This window comes from Lactuca serriola, chromosome 3 (assembly GCF_051521515.1).
Source record: "Lactuca serriola cultivar US96UC23 chromosome 3, Lser_US96UC23_V15, whole genome shotgun sequence".
Taxonomy (NCBI): Eukaryota; Viridiplantae; Streptophyta; class Magnoliopsida; order Asterales; family Asteraceae; genus Lactuca; species Lactuca serriola.
The window spans coordinates 47460664-47482217 of record NC_136410.1 but is presented as its reverse complement, the minus strand read 5'-3'; the positions used below and the strand labels follow the sequence as shown (position 1 = coordinate 47482217).

General features: G+C 36.0%; 2 protein-coding genes across 3 annotated transcripts; both read left to right on the top strand.

Moving 5' to 3' along the window:
- The first annotated feature begins 14741 nt into the window (after nucleotides 1-14741).
- On the top strand, nucleotides 14742-16841 carry LOC145092168 (pentatricopeptide repeat-containing protein At1g09220, mitochondrial-like). The gene has a single exon (XM_079030080.1). The coding sequence runs from the start codon at nucleotides 15125-15127 to the stop codon at nucleotides 16508-16510; it is 1386 nt and encodes a 461-aa protein (XP_078886206.1). The 5' UTR covers nucleotides 14742-15124; the 3' UTR covers nucleotides 16511-16841.
- Nucleotides 16842-18046: 1205 nt separating this feature from the next.
- CCB3 (cofactor assembly, complex C (B6F)) lies at nucleotides 18047-20422 on the top strand. 2 transcript variants are annotated; one of them, XM_079030079.1, is made up of 4 exons: nucleotides 18047-18213; nucleotides 18360-18418; nucleotides 19019-19149; nucleotides 19942-20422. In XM_079030079.1, the coding sequence occupies exons 1-4, from the start codon at nucleotides 18183-18185 to the stop codon at nucleotides 20291-20293; spliced, it is 573 nt and encodes a 190-aa protein (XP_078886205.1). In that variant the 5' UTR covers nucleotides 18047-18182; the 3' UTR covers nucleotides 20294-20422. The 2 variants fall into 2 exon arrangements, with proteins under 2 accessions (XP_078886205.1, XP_078886204.1); XM_079030078.1 differs by having other exon boundaries at nucleotides 19939-20422.
- The last annotated feature ends 1132 nt before the right edge of the window (nucleotides 20423-21554 follow it).

Genomic DNA, 21554 nt, shown 5'->3' with positions numbered 1-21554 from the left:
GGACACCTTAGTGCATTTATATGACTAAGGAGAGGAATCGGGAATTGTTGAAATGGTTAAAATCAAAAGGATGTGTCATACTTCGTTCTAAAATCGGTTCTTAGAGTTATACTCCAGTTACTCCAAGTGATACCTTGAGTAACATGTTCTAAGTAGGTTTATAACACCTCATGAAATGTGGATTAGAAATGTTTCTTACTCTTTCACATTTGGAATTGGTAGTTGTGATGTTTTGTATAAAACAACGACAAACTAAGACCAATTGCATGAAGTGTTGTTTTGATAAGAACCCACATTGACCCTTGAATATTTGTTTGTCAAAGAATGTTCTCTGACAAGAGAATCTTATATGTCAAGAGGTCAGTGGGAGTCTTAAAGATCTTGAAAAGTTTCAAGAACTAATCAAAACTAAACCTATTGTTAAATGATAGCACACGACTTGACGTTTTTAACCCATCATGTAGATATATTATTGTTTATGTGTCATTCCAGTTAAGTCGACTATGCATGTGAGTTATATGAGTCCTCATTTGATTGCGTAAGGCAAAGCACCTTGATTAGTGAAAGTACATTGATCAATGTGGGTGAGCTGCTCAATAACTTGGAAGCAATGGTAGGCCCTTGTGCTACCAAATGGCAAGAAATTAAGATTGAACAAGTTAAGTTCATATGAGTTCGGATTTGTCACAAACTTTGTCTTGTGATTATGGTTATGACAAATTCACATGGATAGGAGCACATGCACCATAAAATCTAAGTGACAAAGGTTTCTCTCCGCTTCATAAAAGGATTGTGAGGAAACGCTTTCACTAAGTAGATTTAAAGAAATAGCAGTTGTGTTAATTGCATTCTCAAATTCTATTATGATTATGGCATCCATCTTCATAGTTCAAATCATGAGAAATGAAAAATAGTCTGAACATTCGGGACTTACTGCTGTAAGTTCTGAAATAGTTTAGACACACATATGAGTTATCTAAGGAAAGTTGTATGAGTTTGAGAAGCCTAGATAAAGTCTTATCGAAGCGTCTTGTATCAGAAATCTGAACTTTGGTAAGAAAGTTAATAAGTATTGATTTCTAGAAGTCCAACTAATTTCTGGGTACATGTCAAAGCTAGTGGGAGCATAAGTGTTATGCTAGTAATGACATAATTATTGTGCTAGTGGGAGCATAATCATTATGATAGGTGTTGCGAGTTAGCAATGCTATTTATAGGAAACAAAGTTTGATTTGCAAAGTTGCAGAGTTTGAAAAGTTGTTTTGCTATAGTAAGGGAGAGGATACTTATACTTTATTTCGAATCTAAAAGTTTAGATTGAAGTGTTAATTAGACTTAGTCATGAGTGTATATGAATAATAGGTTGAAATGTTTCAACATTGGAAATTCTTAATATGGAAATATTATAAAAAAGGATTGGTCAAGTGTCATGTATTTATGTAAGACATTATGAATCGTATCCCATATGCTTCGGGTATAGGATCGATTGCATATGCTATAATAGTCGCTTGTTCTGATTTTTCCAAATGCCTAGTGCATTAAGAGGGAAAAAGGACTGGAACCAGATATGACTAAAAGTTGTTAAACAACTGTCAAGGACAATCTAAGGTTTATCGATGATTGGTTGCTTATGGACGGTTGGAAGTATAAGAATAGATGGACCATATTGATATAATTTTGAATAGATTGGATTCTATTAAGAATGGATTGTCATATGGAAATTATGGAAATGTTTCCATAATGGGAGTTGGATATTAAGAGACTATGTGTAAGTTAGAAACTTTTGTACAAGAAGGATGTTTAAGGAATGTATCTTGAATGTGAGACTTCATTTCCAGGGAATTGTCTTGTAACAATCCCAATGGAATGTTTTGTAATTGGCAAAGTCTCTGTGACTTTGGTGCCTAAACATTACAAAAGGATAATTGCATGTGAGTTTAGATCTAACAAGACTCTAATAGTGGCAATAATTTTGTATTCTTACACTTATAATAAGGATTAGAGAATTGTGAAATGAGCATCATTGGAAATGTGTTCGGCTGATCTGTTTCACAAGGTAAGGACCATAGGCAAACATAGTGTGCATGTTTGGAGCATGGGATAACTGGTGTTTTAATTCAAGTATTAAGTTGATTAGTCGAAACATTATACCATTAATAAAGTGTAATCAATATGGTTGAGACCATATTGGATTGGTTTATTCTTGTGTTTCTCTTTGCATATTTTACTTCCCGAATAATAATATTATTCAAACATCCATAGTCAATCATACTTTGGAAGTAAGTAATGAGGTAAGACTGTCATGAATCAGTCTGTAGATTGTCTAAGTGTTTAGACATAGCACAAGTTTGCGGCAGTGTTCATGAGTACTCCTGTAATAAGATTTGAGTATTGGATTAAACCCATGCTCATCTGAATCACTTCATGGATTTTATCACGAGTGATTGTGTGAATATAATATCTTATATTCTTGAAATAGAGACATAGGAGTTGTAGTTTACAAGTCGGTTTCACATTGATGATACGTAAACGCACCAGTAACTTGGTGTTATAAAACGTATTGTTGTGTGTGATTTGATGAGTAAATTGAGCAAGCATATGAGTCAAAGTTTGTCCGTTCCTTTTACCCAATGTGGGATAAAAGCGATATATGTGGGCCCCTCAGTAATTTAGTGATGACACCCTAAGCGCTTGGCCAAGCCTAGACTAAGTTGATGTATTCAATTGTAGTTTGATTGTCAGTCGCCATAAGTCGGAAATCGGGAAACAACACATGGACAAAGAGAATTATTATAATCCATGTCCCAGTCCATACGATATCTTGTAGAACGGAGGAATATTTGATCCCTTATCTAAAGGACGTGGTTCTGATATGATCAGAGTTCGACAACGACTTTTGAGAGCTATGATTGCTAATCGGATTTTAAAGTTACATTGGCAGTTATAGTTATTAGACTTATCTAAGTGGGAGACCGTTGGATTAGGTGTCTAAGCCCATAACTATAATTGGTATGTACTTGACCCGATAGTAGCATGGTCCTTTTGGGTTACCTTCACCGGATCAATTTGATAGGATAGATATTTAAGAAAGAGGTTATTTGTGATTTATTAATATATTATAAGGATAATATATTAATTGAAAAATCATATTATTTAATTAGTATTGATCAAGAATTAATTTTGAATTAATTTAGTGATCAAAAGAGACTGATTAAATTAATGGGGACTGATTAGGTAAATCAGTAATACTTATAATTTGGGCTAATGATCCATGTTGATTGGGGATGGACTAAATCTATGTGAGGGTCCATGAAGATTTAGTCTAAAGGGCCCATCAATAAGTTATTGGATTAAAGGCCTAAGTGAATGAATTAGGGTTTACAAGTTGAAACCCTAGGAATTACACACTATAAATGTAACCCCTATCACTCCAAAAGTTGGCCAAGACTTCCAAGAAGAAACCCTAGCCATTTTTGGATGCCTCCTAACCTCTCTCTCATAATCCTCCATTTTCTTGTGGTGTTTGTGTCTTATTAGAGGTATCACACTTGAGGTACTAAGCTCTTGAAGGGCCAGGAACTACAAGCTACAACCAAGAGGTATTCATCTAACTAGTTTTATGTTGTATATCTCCAATTGCATGCTAGCTAGGGTATATGCTTTGGATAAAATGAAATTGCATGTATAACTTGAGAAAACTTAGATCCAAAGCATTAGGGTTGTATGTGCACCACAAGATTGTTATAGTGCTCAAAACCCATCAACAAGGTGGCCGATAATAGAGGTAGAGATCACTATAGGTAAAAGAGACAATGATCAGTGTCGGTGGTGGTAGCAACAACTAGTAGTAGTGTCGAGCGGTGTGAATGTATGGGATTAGGAAGAAAAAATGATCGTCACCGTCTTCCACCTTAGGGTTTTGTTTATATAGCTTAAGATCATTTAGTCTTTTCATAGTGCTAGTAATGGAGATTAACGCTCTTGGACCAATGATATTAACAAAACCCTCAACATGAACCATCCATGAGAAAAAACCAACATTAGGACCAAAAGTGTGATTTTAGCCGAACCATAGGAATCAAAACTGTATTTTACTAAAATAATTAAGACAAAACTGCAAAAATGGTCCCTATGGTATGCATTTTTCTGAGGTTTAGTCCAAACCTCGACTTTTTTGGCTTTATGGTCATTTTGACCATGTTTATTTGTGATTTTGGTCCCTTTGAAAATTGAAAAAACTAAAATGCCCTTCTGATATATATATTTATATATTTTTTCTATTTAATTTAAATGAAAAAGAAAATAAATAATTAATTTTTGCCTCTCTCTCTCTCTCACACACACACTCACTCACTCAAAGCCATCCAAAGTTCATATTCACCATCCAATTCACCCAATTACAACCCTAAAACATTAAATATGTTCATAAACTAAAAATGATAAACGCCCAGATCATCCCCTCTAATCGGAAAACCAGTCAATCTCTACCAACCTTCCCTTTTGTGATCTCATGTTACCACCTTCACTTTAGCAACAACCTCCATTGACCGTCATCATACACCACTGCGTCACATCTACTATGCCTCACATCCCTAACTATGCAGATCATTGTATCTTTATGTGTACAACCCTAAGCCCCTAACTCTGCCATATCAACTATTTGACTTCACTACTTCAAGACGATTGACTGAAAGGAAAAAGGAACGAATGAAGGGGAAAGAAAGAAAGAGATAGTGAGGTGGGTCTCAAGAACCTTAGTTGTCAATTGATTTTACAAGCATGCCAGCTTAATTTGCGTTTGATAAACCTCCACCCCTACATCGCTAAACCATTCCACACCATACCACCGTCTCCACCATCTGCAATCCAAATTGAAAGAGAGAAACCATGGGTTCGTGTTGTGAAATCATCTGAATCCATTATAATCGTTGTTGTAGAAGACGATGAACAATACTCGATTTTGATTTCTAGGTTTTTGGATTTGGAGGGTAAGATGAAGTTCATCAAAGCCAAACAACACCAGCAGAGCAAGGAAAGAATGAGTGAGACCACAAATTCACACAAGGATTTAGATACATTAGAGCATGACCACATGTAACACCCGGTTCCTAGTACGTATTTAAATTCAAGTAATGTTGTAATTTACTCTGGGACTCGGCGAGTTGGAGGCCCAAATTGTCGAGTAGAATCGACATTATGCGGGGTTTTTAATGATCTACTTGACGAGTCGGGAGACCGACTTGATGAGTAGGAGCTTTCTGGACAAAACCCTAATGTTTAGGGTTTGCACCCTATTTAAACACTTTATCTCGTCCCAAACCAGCCTCCATCACCCTCCCAACTCAGAGAAACACTAGATTGAAACCCTAAACCCTTATTAAGTGTTCTTGAGCCTTTTTGTGAGAAGAAGGAAGCTTGGAAGTTCAAGTAGAAGCAAGGAGATCCGGAAGTTTTACTACATTCTCAGCTCATTCAAGGTAAAAAAGCTAGAACCTTGACCATCTATCTCTTAGATTTTGATTTGGGGCTATTTCTATCCTTTTTATAAGTATAAAGAAGTAAAAATCAGATTTTGTGGGTGTGCTTAGAGTTTCACTTTGGATATGGGGCTATTGGGGGTCTTTATGGCATAACGGTGCCAACTTTGTTGCTATAAACACCCCATGAATCCTGTAGACCTCTTTTTATGGCTTTTTAATCCAAAGTTCTCATGCACATCAAGTTTGTAGCTTTACGTATAAAATGGACCCTATGAGGCCAGATCTATGGTTTTGATGCGTTAAGACCTATTATATAACGCCCGCGTTTCCAGGCTAGGCATTTTCGTTGATATAATAGTCTAGGTTAACCGTTGTAACCCATTTTGAAATAATAAGAGTGTATTATTTGAGTATTATGTGTTTTGTGCTTAATTGCTTAGTTATGTGGTTTGATTAATTAAGAATAAAAATAAGCATCAAAATTTAAGTGTAAAATAAACTTGATATCTTTGGATAATGTTGTAGTAGTTGAAACGAGGTTTCCGAATATATATAGAACGCCCAAATCTAACTTCGTATGAGGAAGTTATGATTTATTGAAGTTTCGACTTAACGGTATGCAGCCTGAAATACTCGATTTGAGATCGAGCGGTTTTTAGCCGAAACAATCTAAACGAGAATCGAAGATCTCGTTGTTGGTATCGAAGCGATGGAAAGTTAGGCGAGAACGGACGTCAAACGAAGAAGTTATGAATTTATAACGATGTTTTCCTGTCCGGGCCTACTAAAAATAAATAATAAAAATAAAGTCAAAATTAGCCGACGAAGTCTAAACGAAAGTTGTAGAGCGTAGTCTCGCCTACGCGTGGATATAAAGAACGTCGAAAACGGAGTTCGTATGAAAAAGATATGAATTTCCAAAGTTTATTAAATAATTAATATTTAAATTTAATTATAAAAGCTGACATTATCCAAAGAGGAGTCACCGATCTGATCTGAGGTACGCCCCGCGTACTCGCGTACGCCCAACGTACCCCGATGCATGCACCGCCTCGCACTCAAGTGACTTCGGATACGTAAGCCATGACGACCGAGGCAGTACGCCCCGCGTAGCTAAGTATGCCCCGCGTACTCCGAGGCTCTAGCATCCTATAAATAGGATGCGAGGGCAGCCGACTCAATTGCTCTTTTTCTCTCTTCTCTCTCCCGTTTTGCATCGTTTTGCGTGTCAGAAGTACCCCGAAGCCCCGGTATCATTCCCGAGCCCCGAAGCAAGTCCCGAGGTCCCGAAGATCCCGAGAAGTAAGATTCCCGAGCCGAAGCTCTGCCCGCGAGGAGTCCGGTTTTTGTGAAGATCTTCCAGATCTGCCGAAGAATACTACTTCTGCAAGCCGTAGTGCTGTCCGATCATCTTCTGAGCAAGTGAGTGTGTGGTTACTTTCTTCTAACACATAATTATGAAGTATTTTATATAAAATACGTGCTATGTGTATATATTTTATTGTTATATGTGTGAATGTATATTCACTTTCTTCTATCTTATAGATCTGATTATTTCTCTATGAAATACGTGTTATGTGTGTGTGCCTCATCTGTTATGTGGAAAATGTATTGATTGAGCATGCTATACAGGTTTTGAAACTATGTATAAAAAAATGTATATTTTATCTACTAATATGTTGGGTAGAACATGGGTAGATAGTTGGTGTATAATAAACAGATGAGAGGCCTCGATGTAGTTTTGATTCAGTCATCTAACAGAGTTTAGATGACGACCACAGACTTTTCTAGACAGTCCTGTGGAACGCTAGCAGGTTCGCCACCTGTAGGTGTTAATGAACTTGGGTGTTCATTCGCTGTACTCCATCCCCCTCATGGTTGCCTTATTTGACTTATATTGCCGAGGAACCCACGAAGCATGTGTTGTCGCCCCGATGAAATATTCTTAGACTAGGTTCCTTATGTTAGTTGTCTTAGGGACGTAAAGTGAGAATAACGGGAATGGGTAATTGGGTTATTGTTGGTTGGTGGAAATTAAATATATTTATTTATTGTGGGTTGAAAACCCTATATGCTCACCGGGCTCCCAAGCCTGACCCACTCAGTTTTATTTGTATTACAGGAAGTGGCGCAAGGGCATAAGATGGATGAACCATCAAGTTGTTTTGTTTACAAGTCTGTATGTGTATATATTTGTTGAATGACTTGTAATGTTATCGTTTATGCTTTATGGTCTGTATCGGAACATGACATCCCGAGTTTTGATTATATAATGAAAATACATTTCTTTTATGAAATGCTTTGGTAAACATTGTTTTATCACGTTTTGTTTTTGGGAACAAATTCCGCAACTCTTTCAAATCAAAAGGATTTACTCTGAAACTATTTTAAAAGCATAAATGAAAATCGGTCTTTTCTGGCCGAGATTTTGGGGATGTCACACATTATAATCGACTGTATAATTTTGGACAAAGAGGGACTCGGCGAGTCGGGGTGTATTTTCCACCAAATCCTTTCTGCTTTTGGACCAGATGTTAAGATCGAAGGTTCCCCAATTGTTGAGGTTCACTAAGACCTGGAAATCACAGGACTCGGCGAGTTCAAGGGAATGTTCCAGCCATATCAAGACAGACTCGGCGAGTTCAAGGGAACTCGGTGAGTCATAGACTGAACACCTTCTTATGGATGAAGATGAACTCGGCGAGTCGGTTGAAGATAGTCTGATGTGTTGTTGAAGGCGAACTCGTCGAGCTCTTGCTAGACTCGACGAGTAGGGACAGAATTATGGTATTTTTTGGATATGGGGACTCGACAAGTTGGCAGGCCAACTTAGCGAGTCGACTCAACCAGATGTTGACTTTGACCAATGATTTGACTTCGACTTTGTCTTAGATTTGAGTGACTCTTGTAAGGGTTATGAGTATGAGTTGATAACTTAGAAAAGTTGTCGTGTAGGGATTGAGGATTCGAGGAGAGGTGATTTTCACACCGAGGACAGTGTAGACACCACATGACGTTGAGGTGGGTTACCCTTCAGTAGAAGTGGGTCTAAGGCACCAAGGTCGACCCACTAGTAGTTGATTACAGTTGAGATGATTGTCTGGTTTGCTATTACTTGATGAGTTCTATGCGCCAGTATGATATGTTCTATGTGATAGAGGTAGTAGGAGGGGAATAGTCCCATGATTCGGTCGTTAGGACCGATGGGTAGGTCGGACACCCCAGATATGTCTGACAACTTGTTTATGATATGTTATTATGCGATAGTAGTAGGGGATGAAATAGTCCCTGTGACCGGATGAGTTAGACCGGAGGGTAGGCAGGCACACCAGAATGGCCTGACACGGGTAGGTCAACACCCTATAATGGCTTGACATTGGTAGGTCAGCACCCCATAATGGCTTGACATGGGTAGGTCGGGCACCCCAGAATTGCCCGACAGTATGTATGATTGTATGGTATGTGGTATGATGGGGGAAGCTCACTACGCTTCATGCTTACAGTTTTTAATTTTGTTCTCAGGTACCTCTTCAGCTAAAGGGAAGGAGCCGACAGCGTAGCAGCGCATCACACACATATGATTTCCGCTTTGAGAACCCTGGGATTGTACTCTGATATTTTACCATTTGATGATATGATTTTTGAGACTTTTGATTTGGGACTTGATATTTGAAATGATAACAATGATGTTTTCCGTAAACTATTTTCATAAGTAATATAATTAAGCAAAAAAATTTGGGTCTCGATTTTGGGATGTTACACCATAAAAAAACTAGAAGAAATTAGACCAATTTGGGGCTACAACCAGGGGGTTTGGTTGGAAAAGATGAATTAGGGGGGGGGGGTTGGGGTGGTTTGCTTTGCCGTCGCTAGAAAGCTGCATCTGGATCTAAAGTTGTTGCAAGAGTTTTGCAGCCACTACCTGTTCCTTAACACATGATTTCTTTCCCTCTGTATCCATCGATCGATTTATCACTCGGTCTCTTTTCCTTCTACCTCCAAATCATCATAAGATCTTCAGTCAACACCAGATGAAGATGATCTTGAGTTTTACTTTCTTTGATGTGTATATGAGGGATAAGAGAGAGAGAGATAGATAGAATAATTGATGGTGGTGGTGGTGGATAGTGGTGGCTAACAGTGGTGGGTGGGTAATGGACCAGTTTCTAGGTGTGGAGAGAGAGAGAGAGAGATAGGTGGGCCCAGTTTTATATTTAATAATAATAATAATTTTCAAAAGTGAAAGAAAAATGAAAACTAAATTCATTAAGTGTATAATAGTCTTTTAGTTTGGACAGGGACCAAAACTGCAAGTAAGCTAGTTCAAAAGGACCACTAAAAAAGTCGAGGTTTGGACTAAACCTCAGAAAAAATAGATATCATAGTCAACATTTTTGCAAGTTTGTCAATAGAAATAACAACGGGGCGGGTTCGGGGAGGGCATGGTTTCCCAAACCCACCCCGATATCTTTCGGGTATCTTATCGAGGCGCCCCATTGGGTTTCGAGTATCTTATCGGGTTTACAACAATTCATAACGGAATCTTTATTCCATTTTAGGGTACCCAGATGTCTTATAAAAAATACATGTTCTATCCTCATTTTTAAATTAAAAATATGATGAATCACTTTAATAAAATGAACTAGATCTTATATTAAAAATTATTTGATTTAAGTTTAGTGTAATACGGTCAAAACATAAAAAGTAATCATTCACACCAAATTGTTAATGACTAGGGTAAATTACACAGATGGTCCCTGTGGTTTAGGGTAATCTGCATGTTTGGTCCCTAACAACTTTTTATAACTCGGACCATCCCTATCAATTGATTTTGTTGCATCGTTGGTCCCTAACCGACTTAAAATGACCAATATGCCCTTATCAATTATTTTAATTGTTTTATTTATTATTAAATAATTAAAAAATTGTAAAAGAAAATATTTAATAAATGTGGGTCCCACACACCCTTCATCCGTCTCATGGCATCGACCTCTTCATCTTCACCCCCTTTACGCCATTTCTTCATCGTAACCATTGCTTCTCCATCTCCGATTCTGGATGACTACCATCGGCCATCACCGCTACCATTCCACTACTATCTCTCTCTTGTCAACCCAAGTCCCCAACCATTACCGGGAACCCTTATCCACTAAAATTACTTCCTAACCCTAGGTCTACCTTTACACCCAACAATCTCTTTCAATCTGCTTCAACACCCTCTCTAGCATTCAATAACCACTAGAAACAATATGGGTTTTACTATGAATTAGCAGGTTTTGAAAACAATACTTTGGTTTTACTAGTTATCAATCTTGATTGCTTTGATTGCTTTATATGAATAATGCTTTAGATTTGTTCCAATTTGGAATGTTCTGATAGGGACAGAGACCATGGTGAAACTTGATATATGGCGATGAGAGGGGTAAGGGAAGTGAGTTCCATCATACACCTGCAAGCCCATCGATGAATCTGGTTTTCCGTTTCAATGGTGGATTTTGATTTCACAACACCGACCTTCAACCTCAGTGAGCTACTTAGAGCGCTTATCTATATTTTCTAGCTGGAGAAGATGATTGTGCTTCATAGTGTTCTAGCGATTTTGTCGATTTGTGTTTGATGATTGTGTTTTGTGGGTTCTATTCCAAACTCCAACCGTCAGAGCAAATAAATCAAACAATGGAGCCTTTTTATTTCCTTTACCAAAATTTGATTTTGATTTATATTGTGTGGATTGAATGTTAGATATAATGTTTCTAATGATTTGAGTTTTAGGTTTCAATTGGTATGATTTTATGGTTTGTGGTTTTTAGGGCAAGAAAGGGGAGGGGTTATGCAGGTTTTCGGGAGGGGATGGGAGGGAGGAGGAAGAAGATGTGCATGGTGGTGACCGATGATGCAGGTGCCGATGATGTTGGTGGTGGGCGATAGTGGAAAAGGAGAGGTGATGTAGGTGGGGTGGGGGTTAAGTGTGGGTTTCATTTTAACTTATTTTATTGTTTATTAATATATTTTTATTTAACTCATATTTTAAAAAGGCTAAAAAAAATCAGTAAGGGTAAAGTAGTCTTTTTAGAACGGGTAAGGACCAAGCGTGCAACAAAAATATAAAGTAGGGATGTTCTGAGTTAAAAAAATTATTAGGGACCAAGCACGCAGATTACCCCAAACCATAAGGACCATAGTAAATATTTTATCTTTGAATGCGTGCAATTAACATCAAAATGATATATATATATATATATATATATATATATATATATATATATATATATATATATATATATATATATATAATCGAGGCGGGGCGAGTCTTGGCGATGATAACCCACTCCCTGCTCCGAATCCGATAAAAAACCCGATAACGACCCGTTACGTGACCCGAAATGATCAGGTTTCGGGTTTCCCAGTCGGATTCAGGCTTTTTTGTCATCCCTAAAAATTAACAAAACCATCTTTCTATTTAGGGTGCTGATTTTGCCACTGACCCTTTTTATACATCTATCTATATATATATATATATATATATATATATATATATATATATATATATATATATATATATATATATATATATATATTGACAATAATACCCTTATTTTAATTCAAAGAAAGAAGGAAAACTCCGTTGAATTTGTTTCCAAATGGCACACAAGACTAGGGATGAGATTTAGAACCGGAAAACCGGACCGGAACCGGAATCGGATCGGAACCGGAACCGTTAGAACCGGAATATGTAGAACCGGGTCCGGTTCCGGGTTTAAAAATTGGCTTTATCCGGGTTCCGGGTAATCCGGGTTTGGGTCCATCGGGTCCGGGTAAACCGGGTCTAAAAACCGGAACCGGTTTTTGGAACCGGAACCACTTTTAGGGCCGGAACCGGTTTTTGTGAAACGTTTAAAAAATGCATATCTTATTCGTTTCAACTCCAATTGACATACGATTTTTTCCAATATGTTGTTTAGAGTTTGTACATGATTTTTAGACTATGAATTTGTCATTTTTAGTTTTATATTCATTGACTTACAGTCCTCCAAAGTCGAGATATCAAAGCTGGAAGTTTTTAGTTTTTCAGTTTTTTTATATTCGGTGAAAGTTTTAAAACATACATATCTAATTCGTTTGAAGCTGGATTGACATGTGGTTTTTTCCAACTTCTAGTTTACAGTTTGTACATGAGTTTAGACTATAATTTTGTCATTTTTGGTTTAATATTCAATGATTTACAGTCCTCCGAAGTCGGGATATGAAAACTGAAAATTTTCAACTTTTCAGCTATTTGTTTTTGTACTTTGTATTATGTGAAAATATTAACATAAGCATATCTCATTCGTTTAAAGTTGGATTCACATGCGGGTTTTTCCATAGTGTATTTTAGAGTTTGTATATGATTTTAGACTATAATTTTGTTAATTTTGGTTTCGTATTTAATGAGTTACAGTCCCCCAAAGTCGGGATATCAATATGAAAATTTTCAAAGTTCAACCCCTAAGTAGTAAGTAATTACCAAAAAATTCCAGTTTTTCGGTTCTAAACCCACTTTATCCGGTTTCAACCTACCCACTTTGATGTTTCCGGGTTTCCCGGTTTTAGTCCCACTTTACCCGGAACCATACCCAGAACCGAACCGGAACCGGTTCCTATATACCGGTCCGGTTTCGGTTCTATAAAATCCCGTTAACCGGTTCCGGGTTTTCCGGGTCCGGGTCCATCTGGTCCGGGTTTGGACCCACTTTCATCCCTACACAAGACTCCTTCCTTATTTCTTTTTCCTTCCTCCTTCTTCTTTCTTCCCTTCTTTTACTTCTTCAGATTTTTACACCCCGCTCCCGAGTTATAGCAAAGAAAAGAAGAGAAGAGAAAAGAAAGGAAAAAGAAATTGTCATTTGTGCTCCCGAGTCGGAGAGAAATGGAAGGAAAGTTAAACATTTTGTTCTTTCTTTTCAAATCCTCCCAAATCGGGAGGAAAGGTAAGAGGGAAAGTTTTCCTTCCATTTCCTTCCTTTAATGAAACTCGGGACTTGCTTTCCTCTCATTTCCTCCCATTTCCTTTCTTTTCAAAATCGATTTCTACAAACCATGGATGCACTCAATTATATATACCCCATCTGCTTTCAATCGATTAGACTAGGGCTTGAATCGACTAATTTGCATCGAAGGTGTGAAATCATGTCTATTTGAATCAGAGCTCAATCAACTGTAAGATTAGTTTTTTATGTTGTCTGATTTCTTCCTTTATTTTTTTTGTGCGATTAGAGTACGTTTTATGGATATGCGATTTCTTCATGTGTTTTTTTCCTCCTCGTGCGCTTTCTTTCACCATGTTCGTGTATGTTCATGTATTTTTTGGTCTTATACGAGTTATGTTCTTCTCATGCCTTTTCTTCTATTGAATTTTAAAAGTGGATACAAGAAAACAATTGATTTTTCAGAGGCAGCAAATGCTCTATCTATACCTGGTGGATTAATTCTAATTTAATCGTTTCCCTTCTGTTCACTTTTAGTTTGTTTTCGAGGTTAACAAATGCAAATTTCTCTTTGTTTATGCGTATGTCTACTAGGTTAATACTTTATTCGTGGAAGATCGTGGGTTAGAGTAATAGAACCGAAAGAGAAATTGATTTTGGTATTTAGCATTGAACATTTCATGCACCCACCTCTACAATTTACGTACCACAGAAGGAGGAATATGGCAAGTCCACTAACGGTTGGGACCACACCAGATAACAAGAACACTACACACCCTGGAGGGGACCAAGGGCAAATCGGGAATTAATCCCAGAGTATCCTTTGTGGGTATTTAAGTTAGTGGAGTGGTAGTAGAGGCAATGAGAATTTTTGTGTGAATTGTCATTCTGGAGATAGTTAGGGTTTCGAAGGCTAACATTCTATCTGTTCTTTCCATTTTCAATCAAGAATCATTTGAGTTTGGTTCATTTCTGTGTTTGTGTTTGTGCTTGTTATTGTGAGTGAGTCCATAACAATGCACTTTTATATTTGTTTTTTTTTTTCCTATAAAAGCATGTCATTTCTGAGCTAGACAAAGTATGCTATTCTAAATAAGAAAATGAGATGCACATTGACTTTTGAGACCATTAACATTTTTAGTATTTTTTGTTTTGCTAGAGTGTAATGAAGTTGTCAAGCTCTTCCAAACACCAATATCCCATTATCAGCTTCAACCAACTTGGCAGAACCTATGTATGTAAACATCCCCCCCCCCCTTTTTTTTTTTTTTCCTTTTAATTATTACTCCCTCTGTCCTCTGAAATTGCAACACCAGAATATAGGTCATACACATATTTCATACCGAAAGTTTGACTATTAATTAAATGTCTAAATACCCTTCAGTGATACAAGTAGAGACAATCTTGTAAGCTAAAATCATTACCCTTCAGGAGGGGTAAGCAGGTAATTTTGGCTTCATAGGGTCAAAATACATAAAGCAGCCATTGTACTTTCACCATCATATCAATTTAACGATTAAACCATTATATTTTTTTTAACCTTTAAAAAAAACAAATTTCCCAGTTACCGGCAAAATACAGAAAAGTAAAATGTAATGTCAAAATTTTATTGGTTTAGCCTTTAAACAAGTGCTCTTTCGTGATAGTTCATTGGCTAAATCCATCAGAATCACCAAACTAATGAGGAAAGACCACTACAACCTGTTATCGTTACTACACAAGCATCACTGCAACCGCCGATCGATTCAACAAATCCACGCTCACTTGGTCATCACTGCCGCCATAATCCAAACACCACCACCACCAGTCAGTCTCTGGACCACCATCCTCCACCATTATTCACTTGGGAATTCCCCCGATGAAGCTTTTTTGCTCTATAAGCATCATCTCCACCCCACCAGCTTGTTTTATGGCGATAGTTTCACATATGCTTTCTTGATAAAATCATGTGCTAATTCACATCTACCCATGTCGGGTTCACAACTCCATTCTCTCACATTCAAATTCGGGTTTGAGAGTCATGTTTACATCCAAACCGCTTTAGTCAACATGTATGTTGTATGTGGGCATTTACTCGAATGTCGCAAAGTGTTCGATGAAATGCCTGAAAGAAATCTAGTCACATGGAACGTTTTAGTAACAGGTTTAGCAAAACTCGGTGAAATTGTGCTAGCGCAATCTTTTTTTGATATAATGCCTATTAAGAATGTTGTTTCTTGGAGTGGTATGATAGACGGGTATACACGAGCAAATCAACCCAAGGAAGCAATTTCATTGTTTAGACACATGCTTGCACTTAACGATAATACAAAGCCAACTGAGATCACCATTTTAGCAATTTACCCTGCGATTTGGAATCTAGGGTCTTTGGAGTTATGTCAGTCAATTCATGCTTATGGGGAAAAAAACGGATTTTATATGATAGATATACGTGTTACGAATGCTTTAATTGATGTGTATTCAAGGTGCGGAAGTGTGGAGAGTGCTTTGCAAGTTTTTGAAGGCATAACAAGTGAGATGAGGAATTTAGTGTCGTGGACATCGATTATCTCTGTATTTGCAATGCATGGAATGGCAAGGGAGGCTGTGGATAGTTTTAAAAGAATGGAGGAAATAGGGATGAAGCCTAATAGAGTTACTTACTTGAGTATTCTAAGTGCTTGTAGTCATGGAGGATTAGTTGAAGAAGGGTTAGTGTTTTTCAAGAAAATGGTGGATGAGTCTGGTATTGTGCCTGATATAAAGCATTATGGGTGCTTGGTTGACATGTTAGCGAGAGCAGGGAGGATTGAAGAAGCAGAGAAAGTGGCTTTGAAGGTGCCTAAAGATTTGGATAATGATGTGATTTGGAGGGTGCTTCTTGGGGCATGTAGCTCCTATAATAATGTTGAGACAGGGAAGAGAGTCACGAGGAGAATATTTGAAAAGGAGAGAGGTTACTCTAGTGATTATGTGCTTATGTCAAACATCTTCTCTAGTGTTGGTGATTATGTTGATTCAGAGAAGGTTAGGAGAAAAATGGATCAACTGGGTGTTTCTAAACTACCTGGTCGTAGTTCCATCTAAGCTTTGAAATGGCAAAAAGGTGATATTACTTATGAGGTTTGAACCTATGGAGAATATACATTGGAGCTGAAATTTGTTCGTATATTTATGCGGATTGGTGATTGTGTTGGTGTGGGAAATTATTAGTCTTGGTTTGTTTGCAAGCCCCACTAACGAGACATTCAGGGAAGCAAACGATGAATGATTCAATGAAATTATTTCGTATGTTGTGTGTTTTTTGAGCATTTTTGAGAAGCAAAATTTTGGCGTATTTTGATCCAAATATTGTAATTGTACACGAGGTTTCATACCCGTTAATGAAATAAAATTGGCCCAATGAGACTTTGGCCTATTTTGGTCCAAATATTTTGAAGTATTTTATTTCACTCGATTATAAATTGGACTTCCAACTCAAATTCTTGAGGTTTCATAACCGTTAATCGTTATAAAGAGAAACCTATACTATACAATATACATACAAAGATCCAGGCTACACTGCTACAACCTACAGAAAGACATAACCAAGCCAAGAAATAACCAAGAAAAGGGCCCAAATAATGAAATAAAATTGGCCCAACGAGTGGACAAACTATAACTATTTGTGCACCTATAACCAGAGGTGCACATTAACCGCCTGTTTTAATCTGTTTCGGTTTTTTTTATAGAACATGTATGTTTTCTTGTTATCGGCTTTGGTTAAAATTTGTTTGTTTCTTTCGGTTTTTTGATGTGAAATTAAGTTTAAAAAATCGGTTGTTTTTGGTTAAAAACCAGTTCTGTTGGAAAAACCGGTTTGCAATATGTTAAAATTTATATCAAATTATCGGTTCGGTTTTAGTTGAATCATTATTATTTCTTTTAAACAGGTTTATTATTATTATTTTTTTATTTTTTGTTTTTTTAAACCAGTTGTGTTTGTGCACCTCTACCTCTAACTACAATCATTAAGCCATACAATAAAGGTCGATGAACAACAAATAGCATCAGGTAGTACCCTCCCTCTTTGAGGTCGAGGGTTCAAGTCCCGTCGTGGATATAAATGGAATAGGTGTTGTTAGCTTAGGAGTAGATTAGATTTGTCGGTTCAAAAAAAAAAAAAAAAAAAAACAAATAGTATCAAATATCTTTTCTCCGATTTAGTTCCAACTAAGTGGAATTAATGTTTCCCTCTTCTTATTAATGTTTCCATCATTTAAGTGAACTAACTCTCTTTCAGAAAGAGTAGTCTTGTACTCCAAAATTGCAACACGTTTCCATTATGTTCAGTTAATCATTGCCTAATCATTCCATGCCAATAACCACAATTTTCCCCAAATAATGATTCTTAAATACAATATACCTAAATTACATAGAAAGTTTTTGTATGTTTCAAAGGGTTTATCATTTATGTAACTCTTATTTATATGGCTTCTACATGGCAAAAAAATATAGGGGTATCCATGTTTCTATCCGTAAAAAAGCATTACCTAAAGAATCGAGGGTATTTAGGTAATTATACGTGCTGTCAACTTGACAGGCTATATTAGTGGATGAAAAGTTGAAAACATGCCTAAATTACTTTTTTTCTTTTATCACAATTCTTTGTTCGGTTCATGTAAAATCCCGGACGGACTAGACCGTTCAAAACCAGGATAACCTTCTCTTCTATTTCTAGAAGGAAGTTCTATCATACCTTCTTCCCAATTTAGCTTCAATGGCTGCATCTTGTTCAATTCAGAGCAAATGTACAGTTTTTATACTTAATTCAGTAGCTAGGGCTCGCGTTTTACCTACATATGTCTAAATTCAAGCATTGTTTGGGCAAATTCCTCTTTTGATTAACATATCGACTCATGATCTGCTGTTTTCTTTTCTCCTTGCAATTTTGCAGGTTATGCAGCACCACTACACCTAATTTCGACCTCAGGCGGATCAAATTTATTCGTTCCTGTAAGCTAATTCTCCGTCTCATCTTTCTTTTACTAGGCAGCAAATGCTCTTGTATATCTGTTCGTTTAATTCTGCTTTGATCGTTTCCCTTTTTTCATGTTGAATAAATGTCCAAATGCAGATTTCTCTTCGTTTATGCGTGTTCATATATACTAGAATGGATCCATTAGTCCAATTCGTTACTAAAATTTGTCAAATATAATTGACTAGGTGAGAGCCTTAAGGGAACATGAAACTGTTAGGTTAATTCGTCGCTTGTGGAAATCATGGCTTTGCGTAATGGAACCACAAGAGAAATGGACATGTTGCATAAAAGGGATGTTTATTATTCAGTATTGAACAGAAAACCACTTTTATATTTGTTTTTTTTTTTTTTTTCATATAGATCAATCAAATACTGTATGAGATTCATAATTTACATGTAGTTGACATACTTGAAGTTCAAGTTCAAGTCATTAGCATATATTAGCTTCTTACATGTTTCTGAGAAGTTTCCTCGTGTTCTATGCCCATTTCAATTTAGTGATTAATGTGAAGAACTTTTATGAGATCTTTACATTTGAAAGTCGAAACACTCATGTTTTCTCTCTTGTGTTTCAGAAATCCGTATGCCCAACAAAAAGAAAACCAAATCAGCAAGTCCAAAGATATCGAGCATGTTGCCTTTTAGAAGTTGCAGTTCCTAGCATTGATATTCCCTTATCAGCTTCAATTAACTTGGCAGATCCCATGTATGTAAACCTTCCTTTCACCCTTCTTTTTTACTTTTAATTATTACTCCCTCCATCCTGTGGAATTTCAGAACTTGGAAGTTAGACCATACACATATACATGTTCCAGATGAAAATTTTGACTATTAATTAAATGTCTAAAATACCCTTCAATTACTACAAATAGGGACAATCTTAGCTTTAGCTTTGATGTTATGAAATTAATGTAAATCTTGTATGGAGGGAGTACTTTTATGGGTAAAATAGAGAAAATCACTTGAACTTTTACTACATTATCAATTAAGCCACATAATTATTTTCTGTACATATCAAACCATCAAACATTTTTTACTGTTAAAAAAAAACAAATCTTCCTGGTACCCGTTTTGGAAAAAGGGTAAGATATAAAAATTATAGTTCAAGGGCTAAATCAAGAGGAATATACTACGTAATAGTTTAGACGCTACATCGATAAAATTAATAGTCTAGTAGCTAAACTGATAAAAGATTGTTGGTCATTTGGATACAATTAGAATTTTGGTGACTTAAAAGAGCAAATAAAGCGTTATTGTTGGTCATTTTTCCTTTCTTTTAAACAGACAACGAAAGTATAATGGATTAATCACTAAAGAAAGATCGTTAAGTAACTAAATCAATATATTGGTGAAAGTACAAATGCTTTTTTGTATTTTGCTTTATTTTTATCGTCAATTTAGGTGGATATATATATATATATATATATATATATATATATATATATATATATATATATATATATTTGTTTGTAACCTGAGCCATTGCTCTAAACAGAAGAGATGCATCGGACTTGATACCAGAGTACATGCAAAGGTTGGTTTTAATGGATCTGGACCCGGGAACAGCTAAGTTGGCAATACCCATATTGGGGCCTTTACTATCAGCATTTTCATTCCTGTTCATTGTAAGAATTGTCATGTCATGGTATCCAAAGCTTCCTGTTGAGAAATTCCCATATGTAGTAGCATACGCCCCTACAGAGCCGATTTTGACAGTCACACGCAAGGTGATTCCTCCCCTTGGTGGAGTTGATGTAACTCCCGTGGTTTGGTTTGGATTGATCAGTTTCCTTAATGAAATATTAGTTGGCCCTCAGGGCCTCCTTGTCCTCCTATCTCAACAGGTTTAGATTATGTAATAATGAATCATATACAGAATCTACATTTTTTCAACCCCTACCTTTCACTCTCTCTGAATATAATAGTTAGGGGATGTTTCCTTTTACGTAATAAGCTTTATGGGCATGTTTGTTTCCTTTTGACTTGATCCGAACAGAATGACTTAATGAATTAAACCTGAAAACCTGGCTTAATGTATTAAAAAACTAACCGTTTACTTATTTGCTTTTTTTTTTTTCATCCAACTCCTCTCACATTAAAATTGATAAACATTGTTAAAGATTGATAAATATTGGAATTCAAGAGTATCGGTTTGTTAAATCTAAAAAAGAAAACAAGTCTTGTGTTTGATAACATTTTATTCAAACATCTATGATCACCTACAAAGCTACTTTAGTTGCTTGGAATAGCCGTGTTGGTTGTGTGAAGGATCGGTTCGAAAGATATTTTTCTTTTTGTATACATTTAATTATTGATTATTTTTTGTTTATATTTAACCATTTAATTTGTTTTTTTGTACACATTCAGTTTTTAACCGATTACACTATATTAAGTTGGGAACGATGACTTAATAGGGTAATATAGTTTTCAATTTGTACACATTTAATTTTTAATCTTTTTTTGTTGCAAAATAAGTTTTTGTTGTTATTTTACATATTCAGTCCTTATAACAAATTTCTTTAGGTTTTACCCTACTAAATTGAACAAAAAAAGGACGGCACTAAAAATGGACAAAAAACACTGCTTGTTATTTCGGCTTAATTCAATTTTAATTCTAACGTAATTTGTAAGCATAACCGATTTTATTCTGTTAGAATATTTTTTTTGTTAGAATGATGCTCTTTCGGAATTTTATTCTATTAGAAGATTATTGAAGAATAACAAAATTCTTGAATCCGAGGTTCAAAAATAACACCATTCTAATATATTCTTATACATCCGAACTTAAATACAAATTCATACATATTCTTATAGACAAAAAGTCTTATACATTTTAATATAATTATACATATTCTAAAAAAATATCAACAAAAATGAATAAAATTCTTAAAAAATAACATTATTAAAATGTGAGTATGATCAAAATTTATTTATTCTTCAAGTTATTTCTATTAGGTCTTCAACACATTCTTCCAGCTATTCCTATCACAAATACAACAAAAACTAACAATGGTTAAAAACATGTTGCTTGCAAGTACCTATCACTTTATATATTCTGGTAGAATACATAAAATATGAGAGAATACATAAAATAGATTCTGGCAGAATACA

Coding starts and splice junctions, on each gene's coding strand:
- LOC145092168 (XM_079030080.1), top strand. CDS start 15,125: ATGAGGAAAGACCACTACAACCTGTTATCGTTACTACACAAGCATCAC.
- CCB3 (XM_079030078.1), top strand. CDS start 18,183: ATGGCTGCATCTTGTTCAATTCAGAGCAAAT. Junction 18,419..19,018: donor GATCAAATTTATTCGTTCCT/GTAAGCTAATTC, acceptor CTTGTGTTTCAG/AAATCCGTATGCCCAACAAA. Junction 19,150..19,938: donor ATTAACTTGGCAGATCCCAT/GTATGTAAACCT, acceptor TGCTCTAAACAG/AAGAGATGCATCGGACTTGA.